Source organism: Procambarus clarkii, chromosome 86, assembly GCF_040958095.1.
Source record: "Procambarus clarkii isolate CNS0578487 chromosome 86, FALCON_Pclarkii_2.0, whole genome shotgun sequence".
Taxonomy (NCBI): domain Eukaryota; kingdom Metazoa; phylum Arthropoda; class Malacostraca; order Decapoda; family Cambaridae; genus Procambarus; species Procambarus clarkii.
Window position 1 is genome coordinate 9,521,126 of NC_091235.1, and position 25,515 is coordinate 9,546,640.

At 45.9% G+C, this 25,515-nt stretch overlaps 1 protein-coding gene across 1 annotated transcript in view; it reads left to right on the forward strand.

Annotated features, from left to right (window-relative positions):
* Positions 1-25,515, forward strand: part of LOC123767312 (protein O-mannosyl-transferase TMTC1) — a 259,546-nt gene that overhangs the window by 90,145 nt on the left and 143,886 nt on the right. Inside the window, exon 2 of the mRNA XM_069317104.1 lies at positions 12,887-13,564. Coding sequence (XP_069173205.1) covers positions 13,185-13,564 — 380 coding nt within the window. The 5' untranslated portion in view covers positions 12,887-13,184. The remainder of the gene's footprint in view (positions 1-12,886; positions 13,565-25,515) is intronic.

A 25,515-nucleotide genomic window follows, 5' to 3' on the forward strand; every position in this document is an offset into this window, starting at 1 on the left:
CAGCTCTTGTGAATGACTCTTATCATAACGACAGTTCTCAAACTACCTACCACGCTGAAGTTGCCAGCTATGCTTTAATATCTTTGTTGCTATGGAAACCAAAAACATAATCAGATTAATGGAACACACAAGCTACTGTAAGGTAGCGACTGTAAGGTAGCGACTGTTAGGTAGCGACTGTAAGGTAGTCGGTGTTAGGTAGCAACAGATGGGTAAGCGCACCCTCCCACTCCAGCCTCTCCTTAAGGTAGACATCATTAATCCCAAGACGCTGGCAACGTGACTTACAGTCTCCCAGGTGTTGGGTAGTGAGGGAGGGGAGTGGTGAGGGAGGGAGGAGAGTGATGAGGGAGGGAGGGGAGTGGTGAGGGAGGGAGGCGAGTGGTGAGGGAGGGAGGGAATGTGTTGATGGAGGAAGGGAATATGTTGAGGCAAGTCTATGTGTGACTAAAGAGTGAATATCAGATCAAGTCTGACCGGCCACTCTCTACTTATTGTCTCAAAAGTCTCTCTCAACTCCCAATCAATTTTACCACGTTCGAAGTCACCCATGACTAAAAGCTTGATGGCTATTCCTACTTCCAACTGAGACAACGTTTTCTATGGTAGCAAAAGTTCCCATTATTGTGGTCGAATTGGTCTTATGTTGCTATGTGCAAGGTTGCATATCACTGCACTTGGATCATCAACACCTACAGCCTCTAGGTACATCATCATCACTACAACTACTCCCCCTCTCCTGAAAAAAACCGAACTACTCCTTAATCTTTTCTTTTCACTCCCGAAGAAAACCCAACAAGTCACAATGCACGACAGAAATCATATGTTTTTCCACCATCTATATCGGTAAGAAAATTTTTGTCTATTTGTCTGTCTGAAGTAGGAAGCCAAGAACCTTGGTGCTAGACTCGTTCCAACTTTACAACTAGAAACACGGGGCTATGTGAGTGCCATAGTCCGGTCGGCCCAAGTGCCAGGTTTAAAAAATATAAAATCGGCACCTATACCCCCTCCTGGTGGGATTTACACGGACTGAGGTAAAAGCCGGAGTTTGTGTCCTGCGGAAGACCAGTCGAACATCTTCACGGTTGACGTGATAACGATACTATAAAGTGTTAGTAATACGATATCTAATGTTATCCATCAGCTTTATAACTTGCTCTTACTACACTCCACATCCTCGCTGAGTCACACACAGAGTGTCCAGCAAAACGAGAGGCAGAACTACGGCTCCTCCTCACAGGATAGACAGCAACCATCATTAACACCTGCCTTAAAGCCAATGTAAAGGATGTGTCAACAAAAATATATCTTCCATCGCAAACAACGCCCTCGTTAGGAGCAGAACAATGGTAAACAAGCACACAACGGCAGGGGTTTACATACAGAACTTAAATTCTATAATTTTTCGAATATTGATATTCCTAATGTGCTGGTAACCCCCAGCAACACATGTGTCAGGGGTCACAGAGGTCGCAGAGGTCACAGGGGTCACAAGGAGGTCACAGAGAGGTCGCAGGGAGGTCACAGGGGTCACAGGGAGGTCGCAGGGGTCATAGGGAGGTCACAGGGGTCATAGGAGGTCACAGGGGTCACATAAGCTGCAGGGTTGCAAAGCTCAGTGTAGTGAGCCCAGGGCCATCAAAGGCTTCAACACCATTGAACATAATTATGGACGCTGCGGCACGGTTAGGCCTCGTGCCTGAGTAATAATTCACAAATGTGAATTCCACGTGACACTTGACCCCCCTGACCCCACCCACACCATCACCTCCCTGACCCCACCCACACCATCACCTCCCTGACCCCCACCCACACCATCACCTCCCTGACCCCACCCACACCACCTCTCTGACCCCACCCACACCATCACCACACTGACCCCATCCACACCATCACCCCCCCGCCAACCCCTGACTATTGAACCGTCGGAATTTGACAGCATTGACAGGAAGCTCTGGCATCATTACACACAGAGATCATACTAACGTGCTGCATCAACCCTGTCATCAACCCTTTTAACCCTGTCGTAGCTCAGTCGATTAAGGCAGTGTCTGGGATGCTCCCGGACGCAGGTTCGAACCCTCGTCACGGCCCTTCTGGATTTGTTCTTTGGCATCATGTTAAGAAAGGTGACCGTGGTGCCTCTCTGGTGAAACCCAGCAATGGGAGCCAGAGCAGCAGTCTCCCTAAGTTAGAAAAACATTATTATTTGCTTAGTAGTACTGGCTTTTATTAAACAAGTTTTTACTTGTTTTAAGCAAGTTTTTTACTAGTCTCAGACGTTCTTCCTCTTTCCCCCGCCTTAGTAACTCCGATATTAGACTACTAAACAGTGGTCACTGGTTCAAGCCATTGACATTTCATGCACAATACTCTCAATGACCATTGAGTGAAGAATGCGTCTAGCGTTGGTCTTCCACTCGTGGTTTGGTTCTCACATGTTGTGTTAGGAAATTCCTTTCTGTTTTTTTTCACTAGCTTTATTTCCCATGTATCTTCTTCCCCTCGGATACATTTTCACGAGGGAAGTCTTGTGAAACTATCAGTTTGTGTGTGTGTGTGTGTGTGTGTGTGTGTGTGTGTGTGTGTGTGTGCGTGCGTGCGTGCGTGCGTGCGTGCGTGCGTGCGTGCGTGCGTGCGTGCGTGTGTGTGTGGATTACTCCAAGAATGCATTTCTTCAGACTGAAACTTTATGTTTGCATTTCCTTAACAAGAAGCTCTGAACTTCCGTATTCAGAACTTTTAAAATTAACTTCCATTGATTTTGACTTAAGATGTTCAAAGGCTAATCTCACGCAAAATGTCTCAACTTCTCCCGTTGGTTTGAGCCTTTTTCAAACCTATCATGATGGACCAGAACTCTGAAGCCGAAAAAGACTGAAAATTTCTTGCTTGAGGCCAAACGATGTTTTAATATATTTTCAGACTATATACGAGCACTGTTGGGCACATTACATTGATTAGTTTCATTAAGCAAATTATTTGTTTAATCGTCTTATGCTAGAAGGCACTTACGAATATTGGGAGATTATTACTGAATGTCCAAGTGGGTCGTGGGCTCTCTTCAACACGGGTTGCTCTGATGAGCCTCTCTATATTCAAGAAGTTTGAAAGGATTATGGATTACATACAGATTTACTTCAAACAATTGTTTGTGTGTGTGTGTGTGTGTACTCACCTAATACTCACCTAATATGTGTGTGTGTGTGTGTGTGTGTGTGTGTGTGTGTGTGTGTGTGTGTGTGTGTGTGTGTGTGTGTGTGTGTGTGTGTGTGTGTGTGTGTGGGTGGGTTGTGTGTGTGTGTGTGTGTATTTACAGATTTTGCCTGCAGAAACACGCTATTAGCTCTTTGACCCCGCCTTTCTAACCGATCTATTTTTTCCTCTATCATGTCTACTACATATATATTTCAAACACATAACCCCATGAAGCAGCCCGTTGCAGCTGTCTAACCACTAATTAAAATATGGGTTCGTCTTGTCTTTCTTTTCCTTGTGGACCAGGACAAACTTGCATGCGTGTCACTTCTTGGTGATTTAGTCCATCATGTCTCATGGAGCCTTTGAGATTTTTTACCCAGGGTATCTCTATTAGGAATTGTATTATCTCCTCTTATGTTTAACTCTTTCAGGGTGAATATCTGGTCAAGTCCAGATGATCTGTGATCACGTCTCATTCTTGTGTGTCCCTTGACATGTGGCTTAAAAAGTTTCTTGTTGCCACGTCTAATAGTTTACCTCTCCATGTTTAGGTTCTTCCCCCCCTTCTCATGCTGTTCTTTGTTTTCCAAATCTATCTTCCGATGAAGTCGACCATGATCAGAGATCGAGATCAATTCCTGCAGGTGCCAGAGGCTGCACATTCAATTATAGTAGCAACTGCCGCGTTGTTTCTGTCATGCTTCTGTCTGGGTCTTCTGTCATTTAATGGAGTGTCATATATTACTGTCACTACTCTCTTTGGTCCTCCCAGTGTCATGGTGCCTGTTATATTGTCCCTGAATCCCTGACAGCCCAGGATATCCATCTCAAATCTCTAGTTCTTTCTTATCTGCAGGGCCACTCTTCCTCCTCTCCTTCCTTCCCTCTCTTTCCTAATTACAATGTTGCCCTGAGGAAACACTTCATTTGTGACACCTGACAATTTCATTTCAGTGAGTGCTATTACGTCCGGGTCAGCTTCTTGTGCTCCTTCTCCAAGTTTATTTGTTTTATTTGTGATTCATTTATGTTTGAGTACATTACCTTGAAACTTTCTTCTCTTCTGTCTCACCCTTGGTGTCACTTCCACTGGTGCAGGTGGTTGTTCTATGGGCAAGGTAGGGAGGGCCTGGGATGGGAAGATGAAGGGGTGGAGGGTCTGAGATGAGGGGGCTGGATGGGAGAACATGGGGGAGAAATATGCTGAACTCCCCATCAGATTTTCCATGTAATACTGTAGATTATTACAGTATGCCACTCTTCACAATGCTGCAGGGCGGGTCATGCCTGATTTGCTGTGCAAGTTTTTCACAGCAAACCAGACATGATAGGGCTGATCTCATCGAAACTTTTAAAATACTGAACAATTAGGAGAATATTGATACAAGCCACTTCTTTAAAAAGTCACATGTAACGAAGACAAAGTGCAACGATTTCAAGCTCAACAAGCCAAACTTCTTGTTTGGAGAGAAAACAGGAGATGCTTTTCACACACACCGGGTTATATGTCCATGGAACAGCCTACTCGCCATAGTTGTAAGTAACAGAACATTGTTGCAATTCAAAATCCAGCTGGGTAAAATCGTTAAGAAAAATAAAGGGACTTTTGATAAGCCACCGGCTTCCTGTCCCCGTCGAGGCCACTAGAGCGAGATGGTAGCCCTCAGGCAAATTCCGGTAAATATAAAGGCGTCTGTCTCTACTGGAAGATAATTTACATACACCATTAAAAGAGAGCCCTAGAAATGACCCTGCGGGACTCCGCTGATAGTAATACACACCTCTACAGTCACTCTTGGTGCGTTGATACTCCCTTTTCAACCTAAGCATTTTACTACCACTCCTGCGTCTTCCCTTAACTTGTGGATTTGATTCATGAGAGTACTGTGTCGAAGGCTTTCTGGCAGTCCAAAAGTATGAAGTATGCCCACCTTTCTCAGTAAAGTCTGATTTTTGTCGTCCGGTCATAGATTTCAACAAAAGTTTGTAAGGCAAGATTTACTGTCCTAAACCCATGCTGGAAGTATGACGCTTTCTGTCTATATTAATTTCTGAATAGTGGCACTACACGTACAGTGTTCTAATGTTCAGGTAATTCTCGCATTTCCACCAGCTTTTTATATATCACAGTAAGCGACCATCCCCCCACCTCTTCCTCTCTCGGTAGCCATTAAGAAGATCCACTCTGATCCTTAAGTCTTAGTGGTACAGGTTCCAGCAGGCACCTCCTTACTATAACTCTGGTGATCTCAAAATCCTCCAGTGCTGCTTGGTTTCACACCATCCCTCGCAGTTCAGACACTTCCTCTTTCTCCATTGCAAAAAACTTCCTGGAATCTCCTGCTGACTTCTCCACAGACTCTTCTGAAATTTTCTGTGAATGTTTCCTCGGCTTCAACACTTGACGTGGCTGTGGCGAAGCTTGAGCTGGGACTTTGCTTTATCTTCACTGTAGTTTTAAAATGATCATTCAACTTCTCTTCTCTGAGTCATTCGTGTCCTTCTGCACATCACTCTGCTCTCTGCTGTTTCTGAAATTTCTTCATAACTTCGTGTTCAAGCTTTCTCACACCCTTGTTTAAATGACGGATTAATCCTATGTCATGTGTTGTCCTGCCTTGGCACAGAGGACAAACTTGTCAACTGCTTCCCAACTTTCTAGGTGTGGAAATTGACCGTAGCCTGTGTGATCACTCTGAGTCCCTTGGTTATTCCTGAAGGAAATTATGTTATTAACCTATAACATCCTCTCAAAATGTGAGGTTTAACCTCTGATGCTTTCCCTTAACCGTTCACTCCTACGTGCACTTGACAAATAAACGCTGTAAGACTCTTAAATCAACTCCCTTCGTTTGTCATTCCTTCACTATTTGTGGACATTAAAGCTCAATTCTTTCCATGTTTTCTCACTTTCAAAGTCCTTTTTCCTTTTTGTACCCCGGGGATGGATGACGCCTGTGTGTGGGGAGGGAGCGATTGTTGGGGCAGTATTTGGAAGGGTGGATGGTCGTAGAGGTGGGGTGGTTGGGTAGGGGAGGGACTGGTGGCCTTGGGGGAAAGTCATTTGAATAGGGAAGGGGAAATGCAGGGTGTAATTGAGAGTAGGATGGTAGGGTTGGGAGCAAAGTGATTGATGCTGCTGCTGTGGATGTCCCTGAAGGTGTCTGGAGGGGGGTTTCAAGTTCTCAACTTCCATCTTCGCACGTATCATGCAATCTCTGCTCCATCTTTCCTCTTATGTCATTCGGTTCATTTCTTTGAATCTTTCACTAATAGCTAATTCTTCTCACTTCTGGGAAAGCGTTCTTGCATACCTGAGTACTTACTCTCCGTGTGAGTTGTGTGAGGTAATCCTTGCGTTGAGAGATGTGTGCTTTGTGTTATAGTTCTGATGATAATGAAGGTGTCCTCGAGCTTAGCTAATAGAACACTTTGAACGTCAGACAATACATTTGTGTTAATAGACAGTTTGTACGTCAACGCCTTCACTACAATATTTTGTGTCTTCTTCTGTTGATAGTGAACAATGGACCATTATCATGCTTCCTTATCTAACTAGGCCTTTGTAGTGGTCATTACATATATATATATATGCAAACAAGCCTGAATGGTCCCCAGGACTATATACAACTGAAAACTCACACCCCAGAAGTGACTCGAACCCATACTCCCACAACTGGTATGTACAGGGACGCCTTAATCCGCTTGACCATCACGACCGGACATAAGGAAGTGATAGCCGAGGCTATATGAACCACTTCCCCGCCGGCACTCGGATGGTAATCTTGGGCATAGCATTTTATCAAATCACCTCATTCTTTGGGGCACACGTGAGGAACACAAATGCAAACAAGCCTGAATGGTCCCCAGGACTATATACAACTGAAAACTCACACCCCAGAAGTGACTCGAACCCATACTCCCACAACTGGTATGTACAGGGACGCCTTAATCCGCTTGACCATCACGACCGGACATAAGGAAGTGATAGCCGAGGCTATATGAACCACTTCCCCGCCGGCACTCGGATGGTAATCTTGGGCATAGCATTTTATCAAATCACCTCATTCTTTGGGGCACACGTGAGGAACACAAATGCAAACAAGCCTGAATGGTCCCCAGGACTATATACAACTGAAAACTCACACCCCAGAAGTGACTCGAACCCATACTCCCACAACTGGTATGTACAGGGACGCCTTAATCCGCTTGACCATCACGACCGGACATAAGGAAGTGATAGCCGAGGCTATATGAACCACTTCCCCGCCGGCACTCGGATGGTAATCTTGGGCATAGCATTTTATCAAATCACCTCATTCTTTGGGGCACACGTGAGGAACACAAATGCAAACAAGCCTGAATGGTCCCCAGGACTATATACAACTGAAAACTCACACCCCAGAAGTGACTCGAACCCATACTCCCACAACTGGTATGTACAGGGACGCCTTAATCCGCTTGACCATCACGACCGGACATAAGGAAGTGATAGCCGAGGCTATATGAACCACTTCCCCGCCGGCACTCGGATGGTAATCTTGGGCATAGCATTTTATCAAATCACCTCATTCTTTGGGGCACACGTGAGGAACACAAATGCAAACAAGCCTGAATGGTCCCCAGGTCCTTATGTCCGGTCGTGATGGTCAAGCGGATTAAGGCGTCCCTGTACATACCAGTTGTGGGAGTATGGGTTCGAGTCACTTCTGGGGTGTGAGTTTTCAGTTGTATATAGTCCTGGGGACCATTCAGGCTTGTTTGCATTTGTGTTCCTCACGTGTGCCCCAAAGAATGAGGTGATTTGATAAAATGCTATGCCCAAGATTACCATCCGAGTGCCGGCGGGGAAGTGGTTCATATAGCCTCGGCTATCACTTCCTTATGTCCGGTCGTGATGGTCAAGCGGATTAAGGCGTCCCTGTACATACCAGTTGTGGGAGTATGGGTTCGAGTCACTTCTGGGGTGTGAGTTTTCAGTTGTATATAGTCCTGGGGACCATTCAGGCTTGTTTGCATTTGTGTTCCTCACGTGTGCCCCAAAGAATGAGGTGATTTGATAAAATGCTATGCCCAAGATTACCATCCGAGTGCCGGCGGGGAAGTGGTTCATATAGCCTCGGCTATCACTTCCTTATGTCCGGTCGTGATGGTCAAGCGGATTAAGGCGTCCCTGTACATACCAGTTGTGGGAGTATGGGTTCGAGTCACTTCTGGGGTGTGAGTTTTCAGTTGTATATAGTCCTGGGGACCATTCAGGCTTGTTTGCATTTGTGTTCCTCACGTGTGCCCCAAAGAATGAGGTGATTTGATAAAATGCTATGCCCAAGATTACCATCCGAGTGCCGGCGGGGAAGTGGTTCATATAGCCTCGGCTATCACTTCCTTATGTCCGGTCGTGATGGTCAAGCGGATTAAGGCGTCCCTGTACATACCAGTTGTGGGAGTATGGGTTCGAGTCACTTCTGGGGTGTGAGTTTTCAGTTGTATATAGTCCTGGGGACCATTCAGGCTTGTTTGCATTTGTGTTCCTCACGTGTGCCCCAAAGAATGAGGTGATTTGATAAAATGCTATGCCCAAGATTACCATCCGAGTGCCGGCGGGGAAGTGGTTCATATAGCCTCGGCTATCACTTCCTTATGTCCGGTCGTGATGGTCAAGCGTGATTAAGGCGTCCCTGTACATACCAGTTGTGGGAGTATGGGTTCGAGTCACTTCTGGGGTGTGAGTTTTCAGTTGTATATAGTCCTGGGGACCATTCAGGCTTGTTTGCATTTGTGTTCCTCACGTGTGCCCCAAAGAATGAGGTGATTTGATAAAATGCTATGCCCAAGATTACCATCCGAGTGCCGGCGGGGAAGTGGTTCATATAGCCTCGGCTATCACTTCCTTATGTCCGGTCGTGATGGTCAAGCGGATTAAGGCGTCCCTGTACATACCAGTTGTGGGAGTATGGGTTCGAGTCACTTCTGGGGTGTGAGTTTTCAGTTGTATATAGTCCTGGGGACCATTCAGGCTTGTTTGCATTTGTGTTCCTCACGTGTGCCCCAAAGAATGAGGTGATTTGATAAAATGCTATGCCCAAGATTACCATCCGAGTGCCGGCGGGGAAGTGGTTCATATAGCCTCGGCTATCACTTCCTTATGTCCGGTCGTGATGGTCAAGCGGATTAAGGCGTCCCTGTACATACCAGTTGTGGGAGTATGGGTTCGAGTCACTTCTGGGGTGTGAGTTTTCAGTTGTATATAGTCCTGGGGACCATTCAGGCTTGTTTGCATTTGTGTTCCTCACGTGTGCCCCAAAGAATGAGGTGATTTGATAAAATGCTATGCCCAAGATTACCATCCGAGTGCCGGCGGGGAAGTGGTTCATATAGCCTCGGCTATCACTTCCTTATGTCCGGTCGTGATGGTCAAGCGGATTAAGGCGTCCCTGTACATACCAGTTGTGGGAGTATGGGTTCGAGTCACTTCTGGGGTGTGAGTTTTCAGTTGTATATAGTCCTGGGGACCATTCAGGCTTGTTTGCATTTGTGTTCCTCACGTGTGCCCCAAAGAATGAGGTGATTTGATAAAATGCTATGCCCAAGATTACCATCCGAGTGCCGGCGGGGAAGTGGTTCATATAGCCTCGGCTATCACTTCCTTATGTCCGGTCGTGATGGTCAAGCGTGATTAAGGCGTCCCTGTACATACCAGTTGTGGGAGTATGGGTTCGAGTCACTTCTGGGGTGTGAGTTTTCAGTTGTATATAGTCCTGGGGACCATTCAGGCTTGTTTGCATTTGTGTTCCTCACGTGTGCCCCAAAGAATGAGGTGATTTGATAAAATGCTATGCCCAAGATTACCATCCGAGTGCCGGCGGGGAAGTGGTTCATATAGCCTCGGCTATCACTTCCTTATGTCCGGTCGTGATGGTCAAGCGGATTAAGGCGTCCCTGTACATACCAGTTGTGGGAGTATGGGTTCGAGTCACTTCTGGGGTGTGAGTTTTCAGTTGTATATAGTCCTGGGGACCATTCAGGCTTGTTTGCATTTGTGTTCCTCACGTGTGCCCCAAAGAATGAGGTGATTTGATAAAATGCTATGCCCAAGATTACCATCCGAGTGCCGGCGGGGAAGTGGTTCATATAGCCTCGGCTATCACTTCCTTATGTCCGGTCGTGATGGTCAAGCGGATTAAGGCGTCCCTGTACATACCAGTTGTGGGAGTATGGGTTCGAGTCACTTCTGGGGTGTGAGTTTTCAGTTGTATATAGTCCTGGGGACCATTCAGGCTTGTTTGCATTTGTGTTCCTCACGTGTGCCCCAAAGAATGAGGTGATTTGATAAAATGCTATGCCCAAGATTACCATCCGAGTGCCGGCGGGGAAGTGGTTCATATAGCCTCGGCTATCACTTCCTTATGTCCGGTCGTGATGGTCAAGCGGATTAAGGCGTCCCTGTACATACCAGTTGTGGGAGTATGGGTTCGAGTCACTTCTGGGGTGTGAGTTTTCAGTTATATATATATATATATATATGTCGTACCTAGTAGCCAGAACTCACTTCTCAGCCTACTATGCAAGGCCCGATTTGCCTAATAAGCCAAGTTTTCATGAATTAATGTTTTTTCGTCTACCTAACCTACCTAACCTAACCTAACCTAGCTTTTTTTGGCTACCTAACCTAACCTTACCTATATATATAGGTTAGGTTAGGTTAGGTAGGGTTGGTTAGGTTCGGTCATATATCTACGTTAATTTTAACTCCAATAAAAAAAAATTGACCTCATACATAGTGAAAAGGGTAGCTTTATCATTTCATAAGAAAAAAATTATAGTAAATATATTAATTCAGGAAAACTTGGCTTATTAGGCAAATCGGGCCTTGAATAGTAGGCTGAGAAGTGAGTTCTGGCTACTAGGTACGACATATATATATATATATATATATATATATATATATATATATATATATATATATATATATATATATATATATATATATATATATATATATATATATAATTTCTACACTAGCATTTCTGGGTGTATGTAGGTCAAGTGTTAAGGTGCACTACACTCATTGTGTCTAAGTGTTAAGGTGCACTACACTCATTGTGCACTACACAATGTGTTGAGCTGTTTCTCGGTTCTGCCTCAGTGTTGTCCTCTGCTATTGTTGAGTCTTGGATTGCTTGCAACGGGTCCGTCATAGTTCGTGATGCCCTTTGTGTTGCTTGTGTTGTCACGGTGTCTGGTGTCACTTGTAATGAGGGTAGGTGGGAGGGGTGTGTTGGGTGGTATGTGGGATGGAGAGTGGTGGTGGTGGTGTAGAATGGACGGGAGGGTGGAGGTGTGATGGGAGAGTGGAGATGTGAGATGGTAGGACAGAGGTATGGAATGGGAGAGCCTGTGTATGAAATGATGCGAGAGAAGGGAGAACTGAAGAATGAGATAGAGAAAAAGAAATTATTGAATGCGTGAGAAGAGAAACCAGGACCTTCCTCTCGGAGAGAGAGAGAGAGAGAGAGAGAGAGAGAGAGAGAGAGAGAGAGAGAGAGAGAGAGAGAGAGAGAGAGAGAGAGAGAGAGAGAGAGAGAGAGAGAGAGGGAGAGAAGGGTTACCAGAAAACTACACATGGTAACCAAGGCGTTAAATTACTAGGGGTAAGTGGCCAGGTGGCGCTGCCCGGCACAGGTTCTCAGTCTTGGCCATTTACTTAAGCCTGTCATTCAAGAGAGACCCCCGGCGGGAGTGTGTCAGAGCTGCCCCTTCACGCACCTGTCCACCCTCCACCTGGTGTCTCCCCTGCACCCGGGGATAAATATCCCCGCGGCCCGGTCTCCAACCTGGTAGTCTGCTCAACAGTCTGACCCTCGCAGTCTGACGCTCAACAGATAAATCCGCTCATTTATTTTAGTTTATTTATAAATTATTCTGGTGTAATGAGTGTGTCTCAGGAGTCCAGAGACGAGGGTTCGATCCCATTGTTCAGCTTAGATATTTTCTCAATTTGGTTGTGTGTTTGTGTAGAGTTTTGTGGCCAGTCTCAGCCACCCATTGTCCCATAGCGAGGAATATATTAATTTGCCACAATGTAACAAATAGAATATGCTAACTACCAGAAACGCACGAACCCAAACAGCCCCCTTAACCTAACCCACCGACGCATAGAAAAAGCGGATATTTGCGACCCGCCACTTTTAATTAAACGTTGTAATTTGTACGATGGGGACGGTAATGATAATACTAAAACAATCACAAATTATTATGGTAAAAATCAGTTGCGTGAGGTTAACTGCGAGCGGCTGGCCACTAGCCTCGGACGGACAGACAATATTTTATAGATAATAGACTATAGTACTAAAATGTGTCGTGGGTGGTTGAGTTATACCGTGGCAATTCAGTCTTTCCTTAACCACTTGGGCTGGACGGTAGAGCAACGGTCTCGCTTCATGCAGGTCGGCGTTCAATCCTCGACCGTCCAAGTGGTTGGGTACCATTCCTTCCCCCCGTCCCATTCCGAATCCTTATCCTGACCCCTTCCCAGTGTTACAAAGTCGTAATGGCTTGGCGCTTTCCCCTGATAATTCCCTTACCTTCCTTGCTTCCTTGTCTTCGTTCATTTCATATTTTTAGTGTCGTTTCTCGCCAGGTAAAGTGGCCGATTCATCACTTAAATTTCTTCATCTTTCAGAATTATGGAAATGGACGAAAACTGAGGAGAAAATTCCCTATCACGAGAGAAAATTTACAGTTCCGTTTAAAAAGTGGCGACAAACGAGTGATGAGTGATGGTGAGGCAGTGAATAGTGAGTGTCGGGTGTTGTGAGTGCCTCCGACGTCGTCATGGTGGCCCTGGCCAGGCTGGCACCCCAGAGAGAGAGTATAGAGATGAACTAGTAGTTCCATCATTGACCCACAGGTGGCAGGCAGCCCGGCCTATACCACTAAATAAGCTATTTTGTATTGGCACGGAATTATTAAGTGTCGATATGATGGATGGCAGCGGAGGGTGCCTGTCATCTTGTCACTGCTCGCCTCGGCGGAGAAGAAAATCCTCCTCGCTCTATACCTCCTACTCATCATCTTCTACCTCATCATCCTGGTGCCATGGGGGCGCCGAGGGTCATGAGACGGGGGACCCACCGCCCACCTGGGTGTACATGACAGTGTGGGTGGCCGGGGTCCTCGTCTACGTCAACGGTCTCACCGGGGACTTCGTGCACGACGACGTCAGCGCCATCAAAACAAACCCGGACGTGCTAGGAACTAACCCGCTGTCCCACGTGTTCTGCAACGACTACTGGGGCAAGCCTCTGGTCGACCCGCGCTCCCACAAGTCGTATCGACCCTTCACCATTCTCACTTTCAGGTAGGTGTTTCCCAGTCTCTTGTCTTCGGAAACGTTAAGTAGCGTACCAGGCCATTAGTCGATTATGAAGGATAATCGATGGGACTGACCAGCACCGCTGGACTCTCCCAGAACGCGCACTACCATATAGCTCAGTATGTAGCGCGTGCGCGCGTGTCTGGAGATCGGGGATGCCGGTCTGTGGCCTCGCGGCTGAGTGAACAGCCCTCGGGGGTCGTGGTCCTAAAGGCCCGGGTTCGATTCCCGGCGGAGGCAGAAATAAATGAGCAGTTTATTTCACCCCTGATGTCCCTGTTCATCTAGCAGTAAGTAGGTACCTAGGAGTTAGACAGCTCCTACAGGCTGCTTTCTGTGTGTACTCACCTATTGTGTGTGTGTGTGTGTATGTGTGTGTGTGTGTGTGTGTGTGTGTGTGTGTGTGTGTGTGTGTGTGTGTGTGTGTGTGTGTGTGTGTGTGTGTGTGTGTGTGTGTGTGTGTGTAAGAGAAATATATGTAGTAGACATAATAAAGGAAAAATAGATTGGTTTGAAAGGCGGGGTCCAAGAGCTAATAGATCGATTCTGCAGACACAAATAGTAAATACACACAACACCCAACATGGCTCTCCCAGGTTCTTCTCTTGTTCTTACCTGTCACCACAACATTCACTGCTCCTACCTGTCACCACAACATTCACTGCTCCTACCTGTCACCATAACATTCACTGCTCCTACCTGTCACCACAACATTCACTGCTCCTACCTGTCACCACAACATTCACTGCTCCTACCTGTCAAAACAATATTCACTGCTCCTACCTGTCACCACAACATTCACTGCTCCTACCTGTCACCACAACATTCACTGCTCCTCTCACCACAACATTCCCTGCTCCTACCTGTCACCACAACATTCACTGTTCCTACCTGTCACCACAACATTCACTGCTCCTCTCACCACAACATTCCCTGCTCCTACCTGTCACCACAACATTCACTGTTCCTACCTGTCACCACAACATTCACTGCTCCTCTCACCACAACATTCCCTGCTCCTACCTGTCACCACAACATTCACTGTTCCTACCTGTCATCACAACATTCACTGCTCTTTGCTGTCACATTCCCACCCTGAAGCTATGTCTTCCCTCCCCCCCCCCCACCTCCCAGCATCTCCTTGCATATCTTACATCCCAAACTTTTACACTTGGCATATTCTATATGACCTTAACACCTGGTCATTAAGGCCTCGCCAGGTGTTGCTCCACACACCTGCCTCCAGGGTGCACGCTGTTGCTCCACACACCTGCCTCCAGGGTGCACGCTGTTGCTCCACACACCTGCCTCCAGGGTGCACGCTGTTGCTCCACACACCTGCCTCCAGGGTGCACGCTGTTGCTCCACACACCTGCCTCCAGGGTGCACGCTGTTGCTCCACACACCTGCCTCCAGGGTGCACGCTGTTGCTCCACACACCTGCCTCCAGGGTGCACGCTGTTGCTCCACACACCTGCCTCCAGGGTGCACGCTGTTGCTCCACACACCTGCCTCCAGGGTGCACGCTGTTGCTCCACACACCTGCCTCCAGGGTGCACGCTGTTGCTCCACACACCTACCTCCAGGGTGCACGCTGTCTGCTTCCTCAGGTCTTCTGAGGTTCACATATATTTGCTCATGTCAGTCAGCAGCTACGAAAATGATAATTACACTTGTATGCAGAATTTCAAGACTGCAAATGGTACCATATGAGAATATATCTTGTTATATAATCCTGATAAAAATGTGTTAAGCTTGCATCTCATGTTCTGTGTAAACAATCATGGTATATACTTATAATTATGGTATATAACTTGATATAATTAGTGAATTATATATTATATCTATTTGAAAATCTTTGAAGGAGGAAGGTTAATGGCACCAACCAGCTCGGTGCCTTTAACAATTACTAGTGAGTTCGGATGACCTCCAGGTTGAGTAACTTTTATCACGTCGTGAAGCATGGGTTAACGTGCGTGTCTGGAGCTACCCAGGACGCTGGTTCGATCCCCGTTTTGCTCCCAGCATTTTGTCTAGTCTGTATGTTAAGACCTTTCATTTTCACCAAGAGTAAAGATGCTCTGAGATGTCTTTAATTAATTCCAACTTTTTTGCCGTCTTCAAGTCATTCGCAGCGTTTTTAACTCAGGTTTTCCTACACAAGTCAGCTCTCACCTTGTCATTTCATGTCGTCACTAACTACTGAGTTTCAAGATTTCTAAATCTTGTTCATAACTTTCATCTTATAGCTAGGACAGGTTAGTTCTTTACTTACTTTTCAATGTCTAAATTATGTCAATGTATATCTAATAATACAGAATACTGAATTTTTTTTGGGGGGGACCCAACATTCCTTCTTTTGTACGTTAACTCTAAGTACAATTATTTTTAGAGGATAAACTGCATGACAATATGCAATCAATGTCAATTAGTGTTAAGTAATATTTTGTGTAAATCACAGTATTTACACAAAAGTGTTGAGTGTGTTAAGGGATATCACGAGTGTTGAGGGATATCACAAGTGTTGAATGTGTTGAGGGATATCACAAGTATCGAGTGTGTTGATTGATATCACGAGTGTAGAGTGTGAAGCTTCATAGATAAATATCTTTATCTTCTCTCCTTCCTTAATTCATACCTGTTAATAAGTATTATATCAGGGTCTATGTCTCTATATAGTTCAGTGACTGGACGGCCTCTGTTGAAACACTCTGTTCCACCTTGTGGAGTTTGTTGATTCGTGTCGAACTCATTGTGTGTGTCGCTGAACATGCTTCTGCTTAGTTGATGGATGATTATAAGTAACTGGAGATGAACCGTTGTGTTGTTATATGACTGCAAACCTCACTCAATGGGATCATGGGATGACTGCATTACAGTTTTATTTGATGAGATTGTATTCGCTCTTGAAGGGAACCATCGGCTTTTTAGACTCCTCTGTTTAAAAATGATTCCATCTTGTGGGATGTATCCTCTGTGTCTTCCTGTGTCCGAGTCTGTGTCACTGCTTGTGTGGGATTAGCAATGATACGTAATGGTAATGTTTTTCACACACATAATAACATAGGATAATAACCTGAACTTTTGTATTTGTGAAATTTTTGTCAAGAATTTACACCGAGTCTTTAATTATTAACGTTATGATTACAATTATGATATACAAGAATAGCAATGGTGCGTATTCTTCGTGTCTTTCGCCCTCAGTTTCTTTATCATCATTCTCTATTTGTAGTTTCTTCTGAGTGGTCAAGTGTAAAGGTCTATCGGAAAAGCCTGGAGAGGGGTAGGGGGGGGGGAGGGAAATAGGTGAGGGGGTGAAAGGGGGGCGAAGGAGTAGGGAAGGAATGGGGTTGGATGGGTTGTGGGAGGGGAGGTCAGGGAAGACTGTAAAGGAAAAGGGGTAAAAAGGAGAGTGAATTTTGGATGTTGAGAGAATAGTCTATTAGAGGAAGGTTGTGGGGGAGAATGGAGTAGAAAAGGGGAAAAGAGAGACAAAGAGCTCGAAAAAAAGGGGAAAGTTGCTTATTGGCAAGAGAGAGAGAGGGGAGGGAGGAGATATGTGATGAACCTGGGAATGACCTTTTGTGTTGGTTGGTATTTTTTTTGTGTGAGTTTTTATCTTACGAGTGTTGATGTGTCCAGCGTGTGTGACCTTACCTAATGGTTCTTGCCTAATAGTGCTTGTGGTGGGTAGGGAGGGTATGGTGTGTTTAAAGGGCTAATCTCTCCCCTTGAGGGTATGTGATTAACACCTCTCATACTTTCTCGGGATTTTATCATATCTGAAGTAGTGTATTGTTTGGCTTTATCTTCATAGTGTGTGTGTGTGTGTGTGTGTGTGTGTGTGTGTGTGTGTGTGTGTGTGTGTGTGTGTGTGTGTGTGTGTGTGTGTGTCCGAAATTAGTGGCCCGTTCGTACTGGGCACAGACCACGAATATGATAGGTATCAGGACAGGATAGGCTCTGGTTTCGTTCTTTTAATTTATTTTTCACTCTTGCTGTGGCAGTTTCTCGTGTGTGAGATATTATTTCATCCATTTCAACGCCCTCTCAAGTCATTCCTATCCACTTTTCAAGTTTAAGTAGCAATTTCTTGCAAGGTTGGTGTTCAATCCCCGAGGGTCACAGTGGTTGTGTATCGTTTCTTCACCCCGTCGTCATATGCCAGCTCCTTGTTCCTATACTCCTTTCAAGTAAATAAAATATAGTCATTATTGGCTTAGCACTTACTCCCATGTACAAAGATGCGATTGATCCATCCCTCCTCCACCTACCTGACCGTCTTGAGTTGGCCGGAGAGTTCAAGCAGGTGTACCAGAATGGTGTTTCCTTTCACTGAAGTCATGATGGTGTTCTTCAACAAACTAGGTTCAGTCTAGATGTACAGTGAGTCTTTGTGCGTTGGCTTCCCAAGTTTACTGTAAGGCAGGGTGTCAGTTCTCCGTAGAGCACTTAACTCCTTTCTGTAATTTCCAGTAGGGTGTACAAGTCAATAAGGAGGACCTGGAGTGTATTGACTCCAAGCAGTCTATAATAGGGGTATACAAATCAAAGTGTCAGGGGGCTATAGTGCAGTTACTCATCACTATTTCTTATGTAGAGTATCAGTCTACTACAGTCACACAAGTATAACATTGAATCCCTTGCAGAGTGTATAACTATATAATTTTATTTTATAAAATGTCACAACCCATTTCTCAGATATCTTGATAAGATTGGAGACGTTTCCCAATACTGAAGAGATCCGGAGTCTTGGGGTCGTCTTCTGCAACAACACTGAGAGTTTCAGTTACGACCTTTAGCCACCCTGCTTCCCTTGACTGGAACACAAGTTGGTACCTCTTGGCTCTGAGTAGAGATTTAAGTCTAATTTTCTAACCCACCTGTCGGCAGAGATTACTCCAGTGAGCCCACCTGTCGGCAGAGATTACTCCAGTGAGCCCACCTGTCGGCAGAGATTACTCCAGTGAACCCACCTGTCGGCAGAGATTACTCCAGTGAACCCACCTGTCGGCAGAGATTACTCCAGTGAACCCACCTGTCGGCAGAGATTACTCCAGCGAACCCATGTGTCGACAGAGATTACTCCGGCGAACCCACGTGTCGGCAGAGGTTACTCCGACGAACCCACACATGTCGACAAAGACATCTACAACCTTCCGCAACCACTGCTTGAGCCAAAGTTTAGGAAAGTCTCTCTGGAAATAGTCCTCAATAGCCCAGAGCAACTCCTAGGAGAGTTTCTCTCCTCATCAATATCCTCAGGTCTGGTGTCATATAGAGCCTTGACACAATGGTGTCATACGCCAGATGGAGTTTAGAATGCTTTACGTGGAGGACATTGTCTTCCTTGACATATTACTTGCGAGAGGAATATATAAGAGTATAGAAGGAACCATTTATCCGAGGCTGTGGACCCGGGAGCTAGACTTATCCCAGGCCATATTTAACTCACGCTTGGCTGCTCTCTTATCAATCTTCTGCAACAATAAATTTCACTTTTATATTTGGTGGTGTTTTATCTCTGTATAATTGGCCGAAATAACGTAGATATATATACATTGTTGTCTTCAGTTGTATCATGGAATAATTATTACATATCTCCAGGAGAGCACTAAATCCCAATCTGTTATATAAGTAAGTGTATGACAATCTATTTGACAGCAATGTTCACACAGCAAAATAATATAAATATGAGCTAGAACAAAAATCATACTGCAATAAAACTATATATTTTCTATGATATTAAAATAAAAATGACCTCACCAATTCATCTTGGTTGTTTTTACTCTATTAGAAACCTGATTACACGGAGGTTTTTAATCCATTAGCTGCTTGATTAATGGTGGTCATTAAGCCAACAGACGTTTGATTATTATCTACTACAACTGAGGCTTGATTACCCAACAACCAGACAGTTCTTGAGTGTCATTTCGACATCTGACATTGACACATATACAGGGACTTTACCTGTGTCAGCTTCCAGTATCAGTTTCCTCGTTGTTCAGGCTTGTTTCCTCGTTGTCCAGGCCAGTTTCCTCGTTGTCCAGGCCAGTTTCCTCGTTGTCCAGGCCAGTTTCCTCGTTGTCCAGGCCAGTTTCCTCGTTGTCCAGGCCAGTTTCCTCGTTGTCCAGGCCAGTTTCCTCGTTGTCCAGGCCAGTATCCACGTTGTCCAGGCCAGTTTCCTCGTTGTCCAGGCCAGTTTCCTCGTTGTCCAGGCCAGTTTCCTCGTTGTCCAGGCCAGTTTTTTCGTTGTCCAGGCCAGTTTTCTCGTTGTCCAGGCCAGTTTTCTCGTTGTCCAGGCCAGTTTTCTCGTTGTCCAGGGCCAGTTTCCACGTTGTCCAGGCCAGTTTTCTCGTTGTCCAGGGCCAGTTTCCACGTTGTCCAGGCCAGTTTTCTCGTTGTCCAGGGCCAGTTTCCACGTTGTCCAGGCCAGTTTTTTCGTTGTCCAGGGCCAGTTTCCACGTTGTCCAGGCCAGTTTCCACGTTGTCCAGGCCAGTTTCCTCGTTGTCCAGGCCAGTTTTCTCATTGTCCAGGCCAGTTTCCTCGTTGTCCAGGCCAGTTTCCACGTTGTCCAGGCCAGTTTCCACGTTGTCCAGGCCAGTTTCCTCGTTGTCCAGGCCAGTTTCCTCGTTGTCCAGGCCAGTTTTCTCGTTGTCCAGGCCAGTTTCCACGTTGTCCAGGCCAGTTTCCTCGTTGTCCAGGCCAGTTTCCTCGTTGTCCAGGCCAGTTTCCTCGTTGTCCAGGGCCAGTTTCCACGTTGTCCAGGCCAGTTTTCTCGTTGTCCAGGCCAGTTTACACGTTGTCCAGGCCAGTTTCCTCGTTGTCCAGGCCAGTTTCCTCGTTGTCCAGGCCAGTTTTCTCGTTGTCCAGGCCAGTTTCCACGTTGTCCAGGCCAGTTTCCTCGTTGTCCAGGCCAGTTTCCTCGTTGTCCAGGCCAGTTTCCTCGTTGTCCAGGCCAGTTTCCTCGTTGTCCAGGCCAGTATCCACGTTGTCCAGGCCAGTTTCCTCGTTGTCCAGGCCAGTTTCCTCGTTGTCCAGGTCAGTTTCCTCGTTGTCCAGGCCAGTTTCCTCATTGTTCAGGCCAGTTTCCTCGTTGTCCAGGCCAGTTTCCTCCTTGTCCAGGCCAGTTTTTTCGTTGTCCAGGCCAGTTTTCTCGTTGTCCAGGCCAGTTTCCACGTTGTCCAGGCCAGTTTCCACGTTGTCCAGGCCAGTTTCCTCGTTGTCCAGGCAAGTTTCCACGTTGTCCAGGCCAGTTTCCTCGTTGTCCAGGCCAGTTTCCTCGTTGTCCAGGCCAGTTTCCTCGTTGTCCAGGCCAGTATCCACGTTGTCCAGGCCAGTTTCCTCGTTGTCCAGGCCAGTTTCCTCGTTGTCCAGGCCAGTTTCCACGTTGTCCTGGCCAGTTTACTCGTTGTCCAGGCCAGTTTCCTCGTTGTCCAGGCCAGTTTTCTCGTTGTCCAGGCCAGTTTCCTCGTTGTCCAGGCCAGTTTCTTCGTTGTCCAGGCCAGTTTCCTCGTTGTCCAGGCCAGTATCCACGTTGTCCAGGCCAGTTTCCTCGTTGTCCAGGCCAGTTTCCTCGTTGTCCAGGCCAGTTTCCACGTTGTCCAGGCCAGTTTCCTCGTTGTCCAGGCCAGTTTCCTCGTTGTCCAGGCCAGTTTTCTCGTTGTCCAGGCCAGTTTCCACGTTGTCCAGGCCAGTTTCCTCGTTGTCCAGGCCAGTTTCTTCGTTGTCCAGGCCAGTTTCCTCGTTGTCCAGGGCCAGTTTCCTCGTTGTCCAGGCCAGTTTCTTCGTTGTCCAGGCCAGTTTCCTCGTTGTCCAGGCCAGTATCCACGTTGTCCAGGCCAGTTTCCTCGTTGTCCAGGCCAGTTTCCTCGTTGTCCAGGCCAGTTTCCACGTTGTCCAGGCCAGTTTTCTCGTTGTCCAGGCCAGTTTCCACGTTGTCCAGGCCAGTTTCCTCGTTGTCCAGGCCAGTTTCTTCGTTGTCCAGGCCAGTTTCCTCGTTGTCCAGGCCAGTTTCTTCGTTGTCCAGGCCAGTTTCCTCGTATTACAATCCAGCTTTCTTGTTCTCCAGGCCAGTTCTTTGTTCTCTGTTGATTTCTTTTGTTTATAAGGTTCAACTTCAGGGAACCCTCCTATTGGCAGAGATTACTTCAGTGAACCATCTGTCGGTAGAGATTACTACAGCCTTTCGCTACCAGTGCCTGAGCTAAAGAACTGAATAATCTAAGTGAAAATAGTCCTCAATTTGGCAGGAAGACTGCTGGGATAGGTTCCATCTGGTATATGTGTTAATATATTAATCTTAATATCCCTCAAGATCTCATTAATAGTTATTGAGACTAATTTCTCCTGTGAAGATAAGCGACGGCACAGCCTCCTCGCCTCTCAACAGCAAGAGATATTATCTTAGGTGATTTACGCATCATTCTCGTTATATTCAAGCAACGTCGGCTTGCAAGCTCCATCAATTTTCCACTTTTATTTGTCTACAGGTAAAAGATTGACTACAGATGACAATGTTATCTCTCTGGAGCTCCATAAGTACGCGTCGGACTCTACTTTCGATCATTGCATTCCTTTGCAACCTTCTGTTGACCAATAAAGATGCCCAACATCCTCAACTCCAAGTTGACATCACCAGCGTCTGAACGCTGCCGCCCAGTGATCTCTGTTTTCTATTTCCTAACGGTCTTCCATGCCGTTTCACCACGCCCACCATACTCTGATTGGCTGAACACCCTCAGCTCGCTCCTGACTGGTCAATTCAATTTATCCGCCTCTTGTATGCTCGCGCGTCCTTGCAATGCGACCTGCTAGAAAATTTCATCACCTAGTGGTAATGGCCACTAGTGCCATTTCCATGGCACTAGTGGCTATTTGATTAAATACGTACGCCTTTTGAAATGTCTTTAAACACTAAACCAAAAGATTTCAGAGTTGCAGGGTTGGATTGTATGTTTGTATGACTCAGTTTTCTGAGTGATATTACAGTCTGATAAGGTTGTGAAGGAGATCTCCTCGATGTGATTATGCAGGGTTCGGCGCTAGTTCTCGGGATCCGCCTCTACATCTTCTGGCCGACTAATGCAATAATTATCTTTCCAAAGGTCTCACATAATTTGTTTAATATATTTATTGACCTTGAGTCTGTCTCCTCCACAGCGCCTGTGTTACTTTGTGGCTCAGTATGAAGCTTTATGAAGCTATTTTGTTATTCAGTATGAAGCTATTTAATGGCTCATTATGAAGCTATTTTATGGCTCAGTATGAAGCTATATATGATACAGACATCCTCAGGATGCAGTCTGTATGAGTTGTCACGCTCCCAGATACTTATTTACTGCTAAGTAACTAGCATCAGGTGAAAGAATCTCTGTCCATCTGTTTCTGCTTCAACCAGGAATTGAACCCGGGTCCTTAAGACTACGAACTCAGAGCGCTGTCCGCTCGGTTGTGCGTGCGTGCGTGCGTATGCACGTGCAGCCAATCAGACCGCTTTAAAACTGGCCGCGTCATTTTACAAGATAAATTGCAATCTTAATCTTTAAGGGATTTGTGAAATAGCCTTCCCCCAGCTGACTAGTCATCTGATAATCCGTGCCAATCTCGTCTGTGCAAGATATGTGATTGGCTGTCAAATCTTGGGATCAGATTGGCATTATTCGCTTCGAGAGACGTGCTATACCTGCCCTTGTTTCCCTGAACACAGCCCCCCAATATTTCCAGATTCAGCTGGATTTGAATTTCCCGGCGTTCAGACTTGGGTAAACTTGTCAATATTGGTGAGTTTACTGACAGTTTTGTGAGAAGTAGCGCCACTACCGCCGCCTTCACTCACAGTTATTGCTGCTCTTCTTGCAGCAATCCTTTGTGAATCAATGACCACAAAAGCAGTTCGTTTACATCTGTAAAAAAATAGGAAAGGTTTCACAACATAGTTTCACTGAGTTATTTTTGTTTAACAAATTTACTGTTAATGTTTTCCAGTATTTTGGTGTTTATGGTGATGGTCTCCCGGTGTGCAGAAATGATGCAGTTTTCAATGGTGCCGTGTTGCTTGTGCATTGTTAAGCACCTTGAGCTGGATGTTGTCGTCCTGCCTGTATATTGAGAACGGTGGGCTGATAGTCCCAAAGTGGGCATGTGAAGGCATAGACGATATTTATGTCTTGCAATTTCCGATATCTCTTTCAAAGCCATTTAAACACCAAGACTATTAAAAGTCACATAATTTCTACACACAGTAAGTTTATGATCTGAGAGATTTTAACCAGGGACATGGAAGTACTCGACAGTTACTGCCACAATAGAAGACTAGACATAGCGGAAGTACTTCACATCGAACACACTCATTTAGTTATTAACGGCCAGCTTCCCCTACGTATGGATGTAACTGTACCCACCTCTCTCCCTACTCTCCCAGTCCCTCCCTCTGTCTCAGAAACACCCTCCCTACACTCCCTCCGCCGTACACTCTCCCATCTATGCCAACTGTCCCTTCCCCAACCACTCTCCTACCCTCACTCTGCCTGGTTGATAATTACCAGCACCTTCCATACAGGTCCAACCATTTCAAGCTTAACAGAAAAGTCAGAAACAAAACTTAACAGTCAGTACAACGTCGGCTTCGCTACGTGCAGGTCAGCGTTCGATCCCCGAAGGTACAAGTGACTGGGCATCTAACCTTTCCTTCATCTTATCCCAACACCTTGTTTTTATATCCCTTCCAACTGCTATATATAATATATATAGTCGTCCTGGCCTAGCGCTTTCTCCTCACAGATTCTAGATTCACCTACGAAAGCCCTTAATAGTATTTTCTTCTACCTAGAATTTACCAAAAAGTTTGTATCACGTTCCAAATGTGAGAGACTAAAATATGAGTCGTGTATGAAGCTATTTACCCAACGCTTCTCTTGGTAAACTGTGTTTAAGAAGAACGGTCTGTACAAAAGATTACATCTCCATGATGTATACGATAATAAAACGCTTGAACAATAGACACAGGCCTTCCCAAGATGGGTTTTATTACCCCTTAATCCTGGCAGCGGTGTCAGTGATTTATCTCGGTGATACATGTGGTGCAGCACGACGGGGAGATATCATCCTATGTTTGAGAGGAACTCTGTGGGGGGCTTCCGCCCCCTCTACTTGCTCTCAGGTGAGAGGGTGTGGGTGTGTGTGTTCACCTAGATGTGCTTGCGGGGGATGAGCTTCGGCTCTTTGGTCTCGTTTCTCAACTGTCAATCAACTGATGAACAGGTTCCTGAGCCTATTCATGGAATCTTTCCTCCTCCTCGGTGCTGGAGCTCGCAATGTAATGGTCTGTGGCTTGTGTTTCATAATCGTTATTGTTTCACAATAATGCTACAAAGCATTATTGCTTTGTAGCATTATTGGAAGCACCAGGAGGCTGTTTATAACAATAACAACAGTTAAATGGGACGTTTTCATGCTTGTAAATTGTTTAATAAATGTAACCAAAGCCGTCGAAGATTGAGGAAAGATGTACACGTTCGTCAGTACTTGCGTAAAGGCTTCGTGAATCCGAGTCCTGTTATACAACCTCTGTCACAGAAATCATTCCAGTGGCAGGAGGAAAGTGGTTGAAGCTGTGATTTGCAATCCACCAGAGCTACTGAAGACCCATTAAACATAACAAGAGGTAAGCAATGCTTACGTATCATTAAATTAGTGGTTATAATATTCCTCTGACTGACAGTCAAGTTGCTAGTTATGGGAGAGTTCAATCATTTACAAATTGATTGGGAATCAAGCGATCCACGAGGGGGTAAAAGAACCATGGAGAGCAAAGCTGATAGAAGCACCAGACAGGACTTTCCTAACGCAACACACGAGGGAGCAAACGCAGTGAGGAGATGAGTCACGGTTAATACTTCACACGTTGTACTCACCTAGTTGTGCTTGCGGGGGG